This window comes from Schistocerca nitens, chromosome 3 (genome assembly GCF_023898315.1).
Source record: "Schistocerca nitens isolate TAMUIC-IGC-003100 chromosome 3, iqSchNite1.1, whole genome shotgun sequence".
Taxonomy (NCBI): domain Eukaryota; kingdom Metazoa; phylum Arthropoda; class Insecta; order Orthoptera; family Acrididae; genus Schistocerca; species Schistocerca nitens.
In genome coordinates, this window is record NC_064616.1 from 156,870,719 (window position 1) to 156,885,555 (window position 14,837).

General features: G+C 41.9%; 1 protein-coding gene across 1 annotated transcript in view; it reads left to right on the forward strand.

Moving 5' to 3' along the window:
• The window catches only part of LOC126249537 (galactose-1-phosphate uridylyltransferase), a 170,020-nt gene that overhangs the window by 18,613 nt on the left and 136,570 nt on the right, over positions 1-14,837 (forward strand). Inside the window, exon 3 of the mRNA XM_049951200.1 lies at positions 10,385-10,554. Within this exon, the coding sequence (XP_049807157.1) occupies positions 10,385-10,554 (170 nt within the window). The remainder of the gene's footprint in view (positions 1-10,384; positions 10,555-14,837) is intronic.

Sequence of the window (14,837 nt, forward strand, 5' to 3'; positions counted from 1 at the left end):
ACAAACAAGTTTCATTTCTTCTGGGTGGGATGGGGCATTGTCTATGAACAGCAGAGCACAATTACATAGCCCCCCCCCCACCCCCACCCATAGGGCCCCATGCTTTGCAGCATTTTTTTCCCTTCCGTGCTGCATGTCTCTCCTGTTGCTATTCCTTTTCCCCTCCCGTGGAGAACATGTTTGGTGTGTTATTGGGAATGTTCTACATTGTCTGTCGCTGACGTAAGAACAGTCTCACCTTGGTTTTAGCTCCCTTTTCCTTTCTTTGTTTCCCTTCTCTCGTTCCTCTGGTTTGGTGTTTGAGGTTCCTTTTTTCTTCTTCCTCCCTGTGCTCTCCTGAAGGCTGGCCCATGCGTCTGAATCATAACAGGTGACTGGGTAACATGTAATTCCCAGTCCCGGGTCGACAGGTAGGGTTCGTACGTAACCCCTGGTACAGGCCAGGCCCTGGGAGGGGTGATTGCCTGAGTTGCAATCTTCCCAAATTGCCAATTGGTCCTTCTGTCAGGTGTTTGGAAGGTGTGACCTGAGGTCTCATGGTCTCACGTACTGAGGACGGTCAGTCTTTCACCACGGTAAATCCATTTATTATTCAGAAAGGTGTTGATGCAATTGCCGGCCCTGTGAAATCCTACTCTCGTTCACGGAATGGCACATTGCTTTTGGAGATTACGTCTGATTATTAAGCACAACAACTGCTTGCTGCCTCTCTTCTCCATGGCTACCCTGTTCGTGTCGAGGCCCACAGAACTTTGAATTCTTCCCATGGTGTAATTTACACCAGGCTGCTCGACTGTCAAATGTAGGCCAAAATCCAATCTTACCTCTCTGATCAGGGTGTCATTGCCATCCATCGTGCAATGAAAAAGGTAGCTTCTTCCTTAGTGCCCACCCGCACTCTTTTTTCACCTTTGATAGAGTGGTGCTTCTGTCCAAGATCAGAGCAAGCTATGAAATTATCACAGTCCGGCTGTACATTCCAAACTCGATGCACTGCTACCAGTGTCATCGTTTCAACCACACTAGAACATCTTGTCGACACCCAGCCAAATATGTAACATGTGGTAGGGATGTGCACGAGTCCTATTGTCCGCTTCCTTCTCCCTGTTGTATCAACTGCAATGGCAGCCATGCCACCGCCTCTCAGAATTGTCCCGTGTATCTTGATGAGCGGGCTGTCCAAGAGTTCTGGGTAAAGGAAAAAGTGACTTACCCAGGTGCTCGCAAGTTACTGGCTAGTCGTAAACCCTGTTTTCTCCCGTCTGGCACCTATAGTTCTGTTCTCATTACTCTTTGCTCGATGAAGGATGTGGCCATGCAGACATGCAACCCCCATTTCAGCTCTGAGGTTGTGAAATCGCCCAGTATCAAGGTAGCATCGCCATTCCCCCATCCAGTTGTGCAACAAGCTGTCAAACTCTCGCCTCAAGGGGCGAAGCCACCAGCTACACAACTGGTAGGACGGAAAGGACAGGAGTAGTACTCCCATGAAGACTTCCTCTGTCCCTCCAGCCAAACAACACCCGAGTCTTCCTGTAACAGGAAAGGCTCAAAGAAGTCCACCAAAGGAAAATGGTCGTCTCCTTCGCCAACTCGAAGGTCCTCTTTGACATTGTCGCCATGGGATACCTTAGCCCGGTTGGCCTCTGTCGCTGGTACGCTCCACCAACTGTTTTTCAGCATTGGACTCCATAGACTGACAGTGCAAGCAAGCCAATGCTTCTGTGGACCCCATGGAGCAGGATCCTCCTCCTCCTCCTCCTCCTCCTGTGCCTTGTAGTAACGACTTCACCAGCTGTCACTTGGCAGCCGCCGAGGTGAGGTGACACCCCTTAATTTTTTCCTTATCATGACTCTCCTCCAATGGAAGGTTTGCGGACTTCACTCCAACAAATACTTATGGCTGCTCATGGAATTGCAATGTCCGCTTGTACTCTACCTCCAGGAAACAAAATTGCATCCTCACGACTGCTTTTAGCTCTCACATTTCCTCCTGGTCCACTTTGACCTTTCCCCCTCCTGAGAGAAGCATTACATCTGATGGAGGGAGTCATGCTGCTCATCCGGCATTATGTTCATAGTCAACCCATCCCCATGACTACCCGGTCCCAAGCTGTTGCAGACCTCATTTTTCTTCCTCACATGATGTTTTCCCTTTGTACTGCATCCCTCTGACATTCGGTGTCACCAAGGCAAACTTCCTCCAGCTTATTGTGCAACTCCCTCACCCCTTTCTTCTGCTTGGTGACTTTAATGCACCCCGTCCCCTTTGGGGCTGGTCCAGAACCTGTCAGAGAGGTGCCCTCTTGGCTGACCTTCTCATAACCTTATCTGCCTTAACATGGGAGCATCCACATTCCTTACAGGTTCCACTCACACCTGTTCCCATTTGGACATCTCCTTCTGCACTGCCCAGCATGCCCATCATCTCGAGTGGTCCATTCTCTCCATGTAATTGCTGACTCCTACCCTATCTATGTGCACATCCAAATGGCAGCTTTTTAAGGCCGACTATAGGTTTAACTCCTCCCTGGTGACCTTCGATGAACATTTTCCCAATTGCAATGGCCAACTGGAATGTCTTACAAAAGTTCTTACTGCCACAGAATGTTCCATTCCTCTCACTTCTTCTTTACCGCAGTGTGTCCCAGTCCCCTGGTGGACTGAGGCATGCCACAACGCCACTCGAGCACAGAGAGGTGCTCTCCGCTTTTGGGACCATCATCCTACGATGGCAAACTGCATTCATTATAAATGGTTGAATGCTCAGTATCATCATGTTCTTTGCGATGACAAAAAAGCTAGCTGGGTTTCATTTATTAGTTCTTTTAACAGTTACACTCTCTCTTCCATCATGTGGACCAACCTCTGATGGCTCTCTGGGATCTAAGTCAATTCACCAATTTCTGGCCTGACGGTAGCAGACGATGTCATATTCCTATCTCCAACACCTTGAGCCACCATTTTCCGGAGACTTTGAGATCCTCCCACTATCACCCTGCCTTCCTCCATTGGAAATGAGCAAAGGAGGCATGGGCGATACCCTTCTCTTCCCAGAATAGTGAGTGATTCAGTGCCGTCTGTACTACAAGGAAGCTAAATCGTGCTCTCACTTCATCCCGATCCTCCACCCCAGGGCCAGATGATGTTCGTATTCAGATGTTGCAGCACCTTTCTCTTGTGGGCGAGCACTTTCTCCTTCATGTGTACAACCACCTCGGGGCAGAGGGCAATTTTCCCAGACACTGTCGTGAAGCCACTGCCATACCCATACCTAAGCCCAGTAATGACAAACACCTGGGTCATTCCATGTCAAGTCATCCAGGCCATGACACCCATTATCTAGTTGTGAACTAAGATTTTGTGTACTGCTTTTGTATCTAATATCCTGAACTTTTGCCAAATTTTATTGCTTTATATATATTCTGTTGGTAGCAATTGCTGAAAGTTTGGTGCAATGTGTTACTTCAAGGCCAACTGTAAAAATTTGAAAATTGGCTGCAGTTTTTAAACGAAAAATGGTATGCTGACAGTTTTTTCTCTGAATATCCTTTTAGACATGTAGTTTCTGATAACATGTTAGAATTGTCCAATTAAATTTTTGTAAATGAATTTTATTTAATTGTATTGTGAAACTAGAAAAACTATTTTGGACAATTGCCCCCCTCTGGAAAACACTGAAAAAATTAGAAAGTGATCTACAAATAATAAAGATTCATCAGACAAAAAACCAATTTTGAGAAATGAATGGCACTGGGGAAAAAATTTTGAACATTTTCTTACCTCTGCCATAACCATATTAACTTGATGTAAAACCGCACAGCATTTTGTTTATAATATTTAAGCATTTTGTCGAAAGCCAATATTGTCAACACTACACAAAATGCTGGCACGCAATCTGCATTCAAGTTGATGAGACACTTTGATGCTTATATAATATTTTTTTGTATGAGAACCACTTTTCTTCCACCAGCTCTGAGGACTCTTTGGTCAGAGAATAAGTACAGCCTGTTGCTGTGGTGATATCAACTTCACACAGAATATGAGAGAAAGAAATATCACAATCATCATTATCAGGCCATTAGAAGGATGGGAATGGTCCATGTGGATGCATGAACCTTACTGTAACGTCTCCTCCTTCACAATTCACCTTCTCAACAATTCCCAAATACGAAGAAAAGTCATATGCAACATGCAGCATAGCAGTTGGGCTGCACAGTGCATTCTGACATTAGTGGCAGAAGTGCATCTGAGAAATCATACATGCTACTAAAATCCATATCACAACTCGGCTTTTTTGCTCCAGTCTTGGTTGGTGATATTGGTACAATGTGATGCATAGTTCGTGTTCCAAGAATTGTTTTTGCACTTGTGAAGTGCTGAGAAAGATAATGTCTGACTTGTACCATTTCATCTTTTGAAACAAAGAGAACTGAAATTCCTTGCAGGTTCTCGTGACAGAATTCAAATACCTGTGAAGCTGTATGTATTTGATCTTTATAACCTCTTTGCAAACTTGGTTTTGTGACAAGTCTTTTATCAGTGCCGCCAATACCATCACAGGGAGATTTCTCATGGCTGGTAGCAAAAAAGGACCAGCTGCATTTTATATTTAAGTTGTGTTCATGGTAGCAGATATTTCTGAAATTCTTACAACCATCAGTGAAGTATTCAACATACGCAAGATGAATTTCTGGAAATTCACACTTAAAAAAATTCAATACAGTCTTCTGAGTCTGGTACACCAAGGCAACATCATGTTGTACATCATCAGAAACAATACAAATACTTTTTGCATGCAACTGTTTGTCCTTTTTGTAATATATGTGGACAATGTGAAGAGTGCAGCTGCCATTGTTCCAGTGGTACCCCTGTACTTTATCTTGAACAACGAAATTGAGATTTTCACTGAAATCAATTAAAATTAACATTGATCCTTCATCAAGTGTTTCCTTCTTCATTTTCAGATAGTCAGATTGTGATTGAGCAAGTTTTTCAATTTTCTTAATTAGTGTGTCACAGAATTCTGATTGAGAAGTGATTCGAACTCTTAAATTCATTCTATCAGTTGATACCCACTGACTGTACTGAACCATCTCATCAGGATCATAGTCTTCTATTTAATTTTCTATGTGGGTTTGAAGCAATGAACTGGTGGGGCATTTTTCACACAGACAAAGCATACTGGCTTGGTTATTTATATTACAAGTTGTTATTTTAATTAGATCTTGGTATGTTTCTTTAATAGAAATGGAATTTAGAAGCAATTTAAAATTTTGGTGGTAAATGCACACACACACGTTATGTGTTCCTGATGATCCTGCAAGTATACACTGTTTTGGTCGAAGAGAAGCGAATTTTGAGAATCCTACTTTGTTTTCAGGATACTTTTTTATAGAGAGAATACAGCTCAGTTAAATTACTTAAAACAAGATGCTTTTGTTCCTAGGTATTTTTGCTGGTGCTCACTTTGTCTTTTTTCCCAGGCATTATTCTTGTGTTTTCGTCATCCAAATAAAAGCTCTTTACTTTTTGCACTGTATCATGTAGCAGTGTCTTTTCTCTTTTCTGCTCAGCCATCGATAAAATATCCTTCTCCATTAAAAGAGCTCTTGCTTGTTGTACCAAATATTCAGAAACCTGACATTCGGAAGTGGCTTCCTGTCGAGACCAGGTTGGCAGCACAAGAGTAAGTAACTGAATTTTTTCACGATTATTTGCATATTCAATTTTATGTTTGATTTTGTCCATGAGTTCATCATGATGTTTTGCCTTTTCTTCCAGTTCTGTTAGATCACTGTCAGGGATAGTGCTTGCATCAGCAGCAAGCTCAACTTGATATGTATGTGAAATTTTAGTTTTCAGAGCCCCAGCTGCTGATTCCAATTTTCATTTGGCTGCTACATACAAACTATGCTGAGCAACTGAATGCAGCTTTGCAGGAGATACTCTTAAGCTAGTATTGAGCACAGATTTTTCAGGAGTCTGCACCTTCACATTACTGTCATTTATATAGTCTGGTGATGAGTTGTCACTTGCTTGTTTTTCATTAATAAGTTTGATACAGGTTGGACACATTTTCTCCCCAGGAATAACGCTAAAACCTCTCATTTTGAAGGTATCTGCCTTTTCTAAACTAATTTCACACAATCCAGATGAAACAGATCGTTTATGATGCTTGAAGGCATCACAGCAAATTTTCTTATGTAGAGAGAATCTGCGTAGGTACCTGTCGTTGTGTTTAAAACACACACACACACACACACACACACACACACACACACACACACACACACACACACACACACACACACACACACACTTAAATTACAATATGAATGACTGTTGCTTCACCATAATAAAAGTTCTTGCTCTTCACTGGTCAGTTCATTCACACAAGTCAGGCAATTATCACATATATCTTGCAGATACTGTCCAAGAGAACACTGCCTACTTGTACTTTCCATACTGCTTCAGTCATAAAATCAATATTTGTCATAAATAATTCAAAAGATGACTGGTGTAACCTAAAAAGTAATTAATGAAAAATCATTCTATCCAATTGTTTCATTACAAAAGTATTTCACATTATTATTGTAACATTAAGGGACTTACTTTTGTTATGGAATGAATAGTTAAAAACTGCAACAATTGAATTTTTAACCAATAACTGACTCTGGGTACAACTTGGTACAAGAGCTCAGAACTGCATGTTAGTGAACACATGACTCAAAACAAAGGGATTGGATGATGCATTACATGTAGTGGCAATAAAACAGTGTTCTCAGATATGTTTTGTTCCTATGAAAATCCAGTGTAGCCAGCCTCAGCAATTTAGTGGTGACATGTTAGTCATGAATTAGCAACTTCAATATTTCTTTTACAATAACATTGTTTTTCACAGTTCCCATTATTTCTACAAACTGATTCTTTTTGTGTGACAATGGAATATTTCTAATAATATTGTAAATTTTTCAAATGTATCAATGAGGGGGCAATACCATAAAAAATTAAAATGTCCCTGGATGGATTTTGTTTAAAAGAAATTATTTACAATTTTTTCTGATATGTAGATGATGGATATTCATTACAGGAAGCATGACTATAAAAATATAAACCTTCCTCTTAAACTCAAAAAAATTCAAGCTTTCACTACAAAACTTGTAGGAACTATTGCATTTTTAAATTATAAAGGAGCTCGTCTATGAAAGTTTGAATTCCTGAATCTATACAACTTCTTTTTATCATAAGTGAAAAAGTAGTTGACCTGCAACATTTAAATTTTGGAAATGTGAATATATCTAGATAAACTTTCACTACCCAAAATTTCAAGGGTGTCATTTCTTAAAATTTCTGGATGATTTGATATGAAATGACCCACCTTCCTTCTAGTTACTGCCCCACTTCTCTCACGAGCTGTGTTTGGAAGGTGATGGAACATATGATTCACGCCCGGCTGTTATGCTGGCTCGAGTCTCACAATTTACTAACCACTGCACAGTGTGGATTTCGAGCATGCCATTCCGCAGTTGACAATCTCACCACTTTGTCCACCCATGTCATGAATGGTTTTCTGCAGAATCTCAGACTGTGGCCAAGTTTTTTCTTTTTGGAGAAAACCTATGATACCTGCTGGAGGACTAGTATTCTTAGTACTCTTCACACATGGGGCTTCCTTTGACAGATGCCCTGTTTCCTTCACGGATTTTTAAGACAGAGTTTTCAAGGTATGTGTGGATTCTACCTTGTCAGACACCTTTATCCAGGAGAATGGTTGCCTCAGGGTTCCGTCCTGATCATCGTCCCCTTTGCTATCACCATTGACCTTATAATGGCCTGTCTCCCGCCGGGCATCTCTGGCTCCCTTTTTGTTGACAATTTTTCCATATGTTGCAGTTCTCCACAGAACTGTTTCATTGAGCGGCATCTTTGGCGATGTCTCGAACATCTTTACTCATGGAGCATTGACAGTGGCTTTCGTTTTTCCACTGACAAAACTGTTTGTATGAATTTCTGGCGACACAGTTGGTTTCTTCCACTATCTTTACATCGTGGGCCTGTTGTTCTTCCGTTCACTGAAACTACAAAATTCCTGGGGCCCATGCTCAATAGGAAACTTTCTTGGTCCTTCTGCTTGTCTTAACTGGTGGTTCACTTCATGTGTCCCTTGGTGTCCTACATGTCCTCAGTGGTACTTCTGGGGAGCAGATCGAACCACCCTTCTCTGTTTGTTCTGGTCCCTTGTTCGTTTGAAACTTGACTATGAGTGTTTTGTTTATGCACTTCCGTCCCTCTTACGCTGTCTCAATACTGTCCACCATTGTGGCATCCATTTCCTTGACTTTCACCCCAGCAAATATGCATGCCGTTTGTGTGCCATGCACGGCCACCTGTCATATGCCTTCTTCTTTGATGACTTCTTTGATCACCAACCTGTATGGGGCACGTCTCTCTTCTCTGTTACCTCGTGGAGTTCTGCTTTCGGCTCTTTCTCGGGAAACTTAACTTCACGTATCTGCCACTTTCCCAATTGGTGTGAACCCTTCACCACCTTAGCTTTGTGCTACAGCCCTTGTTCACCTTGGCCTTCATTCACTTCCTAAGGACACTACTCCAGCCTCACTCTATCGCCTTCAGTTTCACGACCTTAGCATGGAACTTCGTGATAATACCTCTGTGTACATTAATGGTTCCCAGACTGACTATGGTGTAAGGTGTGCCTTTGTCATTGGCACTGATGTTTTTCGGTTTTGGCTTCTGGGACACTTCGCAGTATTTACAGCAGAACTCTTCGCCTTGTATCAGGCCATATGACCCTAGTTGTTCTTGCACCCTAAACCAAAACAAAAACAAAAAAAATCTCCAGTGCCTTCAGTACTGTTGACAAAAGTTAGTAGACAACCTAAGGAGTTGAGAAACAGACAAACAAGATGGGGAGAAAATGTAAGTCAAGATTAAAAGTAATCAGGGGGTTAAAAAGACTAAGAAGAGCCTTCCGCTAGAGAATATTCATGGAGGGGGAATGCCTGACTTCATATAAAATTCTCTAGGTCTTGAATACCAAGCAACTAATTAAAGTGCAGGGCTCACCTACGTCTCGTGTGATATAGGCTCTCTTGGGAAAGCTCTTCTCTAAAAAGATTATGTGGTGATTATTAGGGGAAGGGACCAGCAAGAGTTGGCAAACTTGCCTGACAACTGAGGTAGTCACTGGGCTCACAGCCGAGAATACTACACACACTCCATGATGAAATGGCCTGCTGTCCATGTAAATCCAGAGCTTCAGGAGCCACCCAACAGGATGGGTGTAATTTAGGTATCACCCTTTATACATTCAAATTCTAATGTCTTGTAAGAGGTTACTGTGGTGTCACCGCCAGACACCACACTTGCTAGGTGGTAGCTTAAATCGGCCGCGGTCCATTAGTACATGTCGGACCCGCGTGTCGCCACTGTCAGGATCGCAGACCGAGCGCCACCACAAGGCAGGTCTAGAGAGACGTACTAGCACTCGCCCCAGTTGTACGACGACGTTGCTAGCGACTACACTGACGAAGCCTTTCTCTCATTTGCCGAGAGACAGTTAGAATAGCCTTCAGCGAAGTTAATGGCTACGACCTAGCAAGGCGCCATTTGTACCATTGCATGTATCTCAAGATAGTCTCACTTGTATCATCAAGAATGCTGTATACCAAAGGACGATATAAAAGTTAAGTGTTCTAGTAGCTACGTTCTTTTCTTTATCACATTCATCACGTATCCTGTTCCAGACTTAACGCCAGACGGCGTGAGTTGACGCGTGCCCTTTCGGCTACTTCACTGTGGACTGGCTGCCTTAACAGTCCACTACAGTTACTTTTACAACCAATTCCCAGAAGTATGTAGTGTAACTGGAGGTGTTCTCAATTTCTGTTATTTCGAGTATTTTCAGTAGGCATTTTTAGGGTAACAGTTTCCAAACAGCAACTACCAAATAATTATGCAGACAGTTGCAACTATTGTCTTTCATGAAATAGATGTGAGTCTTTTTTTTTCTGACTGTGCTGGTCAGATAGTGCCAATAAAGCATTCCTTTAAATCAGTTTTAGCTAATGAGGGAGAAATACAGTTTAACAGAATTATAAGTACCATCTCAACCACACTGTTCAGAGAAAATTTATTGGATGAATTAAGTGAATCATTCCTGCTTGTAATAGTTGTAGATTGTTGCAGTTTGTAATCATTGTGTTGACTGTTATCATATCTTCCTTGAATATGGAACAGTGGACCAGGAATCAGTTATTCTTAAAACATTGGACAGTCTTCATAAAAATTTAGATTTAATCAGTAATTAAGCATTACACTGTACTAAGTTCAGTTTCTGTAGTGTTATATTTTGCTTCAGATCACCAACACATACGGTACAATCCACTGAAAGATGAATGGGTTCTTGTGTCACCTCATCGCATGAAACGCCCATGGAGTGGTCAAATTGAGCGTCCTCAAGAAGAGGAAATTCCAGAACATGATCCAAATAACCCGCTGTGTCCAGGTGTTACAAGACCTAATGGACAGGTAATAAATGATTGCAGTACAGCACGGAAAGTAACATTTTATGTGAATGGCAACTGTGCATTAACTGGACTGTTCACAGTATTTTAATGATACTCCATCCACACTTTCTGATTTACTAAATAGTTGTTAAAATTACTTTGAATGAACTGTAATATGGAATAATGCAGTTAATAATAATTCTAAGTAAACTTTATCCATAGTTGTGTGTGTTAGAAATATGCAGTTCCTGTAGAGTAGTCTCGTAGACAGTCTCCTTGCTGAAATGGGGATCTGCGCTCTTCAGAATCGACGGTACCAGCTCTTGGTCTCCTGTGCAGTCAGGATTTGACAGTTCCTTGGCAATCCCATGTATCGCATTCTATTTGCGTACGAGGGGTGTCATCCTTCTGACACCCAGCCTTGGGTGAGGGTACAAGTTGGAATTCACCTTGCTTCCCTATGGCAAGGTCTCCGTCTCCCTCCCTGGCCTGTGCTCCTTGTGTTTTCTCACGCACTTGGCCATGGATTAGGACTGATCTCTTCCAAGATCCTAAAGTCTGTGTTGCCCCCATGACCTTTTGACATTGTTACATAAGAGTTTTTAAAGAGTTCGAAGGTGCTACCATCTTTTACACCAACGGCTCTAAATCTGTGAATCAAGCAGGATATGCTTTTACATCTCTTGCCAGTATGGAAAGCCATTAGGTGCCAGGAACATGTAGTGTGTGTTATAGCAGAGGTGACAGCCATTAGCAGAACCCTCCATTTTGTTAAACAGACTTCCCTTGACTGTGTTTTAACATGAACTGACTCAGTGAGAAATCTCCAGGCTATTGACTGATGTTATGCCTCTATTCTGTTGCATTCGTATATTAAGCAAGAGAAAATGATCATCTGTTGCTTCTGTAAATGATCTAACCTCTCCTGCGTAAACTCAGGATCCCTATATGACCGATATAAGGTGATGTCAAAAATGTTGAAGTCTTCCTTCAGTTCAGATTCTATAAATTGACCCAACAGAGTTTGACAAAAATGATGTCCGATTTCTTCCCAATATTCTCATCTAAGTTCCCGAGAATATCTGTTGCACTTTTGCATGGACTATTTGGACCAGTTACAATCCTAACGGTGTGTCTCTGAATTCATTTGGTGTCTGCAGTCTTGCTTGATACAGATTCTGTTCACCAGAATCAGTCACACTAGTATGTTGTAAGTGATTAAATTGATAGATTAATTGCACTTTTCAAGTTCCCTTCCAACAAATTTAAGTATTCCATTCTCATTCACTATGTTTGTCCCAAATCACAATGTTTCTTAGCATTACCCCTAAATATTTAAAGATTGTGATATTCTCTGTATCTTCACCATTACTGTTATAATGTAATACTGTTCTTTCTCTTCATTATGGGCATTGACATAATGTAAGACACAAACAATAGGACAGCCATGGTGAACCAAAATTTATTCTTAGCCCACGTACCGGCGAGCAGCAGGTGACAACATAGACACAAACATAAAAACAATCCAGGTATTGATACAAGCAGTTGCTGAGAATAAGGGAGAACACAATATGAGAGCGAGTGCCTGCTGCACTGCTCTTATAAAGTGGAGGGCTCCGGTAGATGGTGTGGTGGATGCCGTGCCATGTGGCCGAGATATGTAACCCACTGCCTCTGGTGGCCAGCCTGCGCAGATGCCGTTGGCAGAATATGTGAAGTATAGAGTACCAGTGACGTTGTGGTGTTGCGTGTATTGAAGTGTTATGTACAGGATTTTAGCACCCCTTACTCCTTGGAGAAAGGGCGGTCCACCAATGTGGGCACTGGGGCGACTGTTGAACCATCCATGGCCTCTGTGGCAGAAGCTGGCATGAGGATGTTCCAGGTTGGAACCAGGGAGTAAGTGCAGAAGTGGTGCAGTCATGGATACATGCGATGGCTGCTCTCCCGCAAAATACCATAAGAGAGGACCAGTGAAAAGGGTGCTGGTAGCATACCGAGTTCTATTAGTCAAAAATTCAACAAGACAATCATATATCTTCAAAAATATTCTTACTGTTTCTTTGACAAGATAGCATATATGAAGTTATTTATTTTATTTATCTTTATTCATCCAAGGACCATCTCACTGTTATTCAGGATTTGTCAACGTAATAGAATGCTAATCAGTGAGCCGAAATATAACACATGGCATACATACCATGCTTTAAGAGGATAGGGCAGGTAGCCTGTGGGGATAGGGCAGGTGGTTGGCCATGGCCTTGATTAAAAAACCATCCTGGTACTTACCTTAGCAATCTAGGAAAACCACAGAAAGCCTAAATCAGGATGGGCGGACAGAGCAGCTTCATCCCCCAAATGTGAGAGCAATATCCTCACAGCTGCACTGCTGCATTTGGTAATTCTCTATTACCCAATGTTTCTTCATCTACACACACATTGTTTCAGGCAACTTGCAACATAAAATGTTGTTTCCTTGTTTACTACCCATACATTGAGAACACCCACTGATGACTCCTGGGCTGTTTCCTGTCACTTGCTATGTAAAATATAGTTCCACTCCTGATGGGCACACTCAGTAAGACACCCACTAATGACTCCTGGGTTGAGAAGATGGTGCTGTGCCCCTTGACTCAGTTCCGGACTCTTCTCAACTCTGTACTGCTGTCGACCCGAAAAACTAAGCCAACAGACATTGCTATCATGCTTTATACATCTTGACACATAACCCTTGTGAAAGCAGTAAACAGTAATATTGTATTGAATTGTGTCAAGTTGCTGTGTTATCCCCTTTCAATTACTATCCACTACTGTGGGTCCTCTAAGTAATCTTTAACTGTGTAATGTGCATTACTTGTGAAGAACATTTTATCTGTGTTTCTAAACAAATGAATTTTAGCAATCTTTTTCATTTCCTCGGGTAATTTGTTATACAATTTTATTCCCTGATATAAAATGCTGTTCTGATTTTTTTTTCTTGGGTGAATGTAACTGCAAACTGGCTCTTATTCCATGATTTTGTATAAAACTATTAGTGTAATATTTAGTAATCTTCTCTGATATGGCCCACTTGATGCAATAAGGATGCCCAGTTTTTTAAGTAGCTCTTTAGAATGAGTCCAACTACTATTTCCAGTTGTTATTCTTATGGCCTTGTCCTGCATTTTATAAGCCCTGTCCATGTTTTTTTTTGCCTCAAATTCCCAGAAAAGAATACCATAACTAAAACAGAGTGTATGTAGGCACATTATGTAATCACAACACATTGACTGTTACAAAATGATGCTAACACTCTGAGAGCATAGCATGCTGATGACATTATTTTTTATATGAATCCCTGGTATCTATTCTTTTGGACATGTCTTAAAGAATGGACACCATGCAGAATCCACTGCTGTGACACATTATATGTAAATTGAAGGTGGAGGGGGGGGGGGAGGGGGAGGGAAGGGAAGGGCTTACTGATGTCAGCTGCATTTGGATATTATGCGGAATCAGCAGCAACAAGTGAAAATGTGTACTGGACCGGGATTTGAATATGGGATCTCGTGCTTACTAAGCAAGTGCAACAACCACTGCGCCACCCAGGATACAGTGTTCATCACAACAGCATGGACTATTTCGGCACGCCTCATGGCCAACCCATATTTCCACCGATCATCACCTATCCACAGTCCCTGTCCATTTCCTCCATGCTTGCTACTCTCAGGTGGATCCAATGCCCATACACGCGAATGAATTCTGTGAACAGACATCACACATTGATTTCTTTAGTGCAGATGCACAAGTACGTCCGACCTTCTGTGGAATTCTCGGAGTACTGAGCATGGAGGAAATTGACAGGGACTGCTGATAGGTAGAGTTTGGTGAGACTGTGAGTCGGCTGTGAGGCGTGCCAAAATAGTCTGTGCAGTTGCGATGAACACTGTGTCTTGGGTGACACAGTTGTTAACGCTCCTGTGTAGTAAGCAGGTGATCCAGGTTTGAGTCCTGGTCAATGCACATTTTCACTTGTCAATTTCTTCCATGCTCGCTACTCTGAGATTTCCACAGAAGGTCGTATGTTCTTGTGCATCCACAATAAAGGATGTGGCTCCATTGCCCATCTAGGTGAATCAATGTGTGATGTCTGTTCACTTACCCGCATAATGTCACGATGCAGCTTACATTAATAACCCCTCCCCTTCCTTTTCATTTCCTTTCTTCCCATTCCAGCTTCAATTTACACAGGACATTCTTTTTTTCCAGTATCTTTGTTGGTTCACTCAATGTTAGCTGACAATCAATGTTCATCCCCAAAAACTT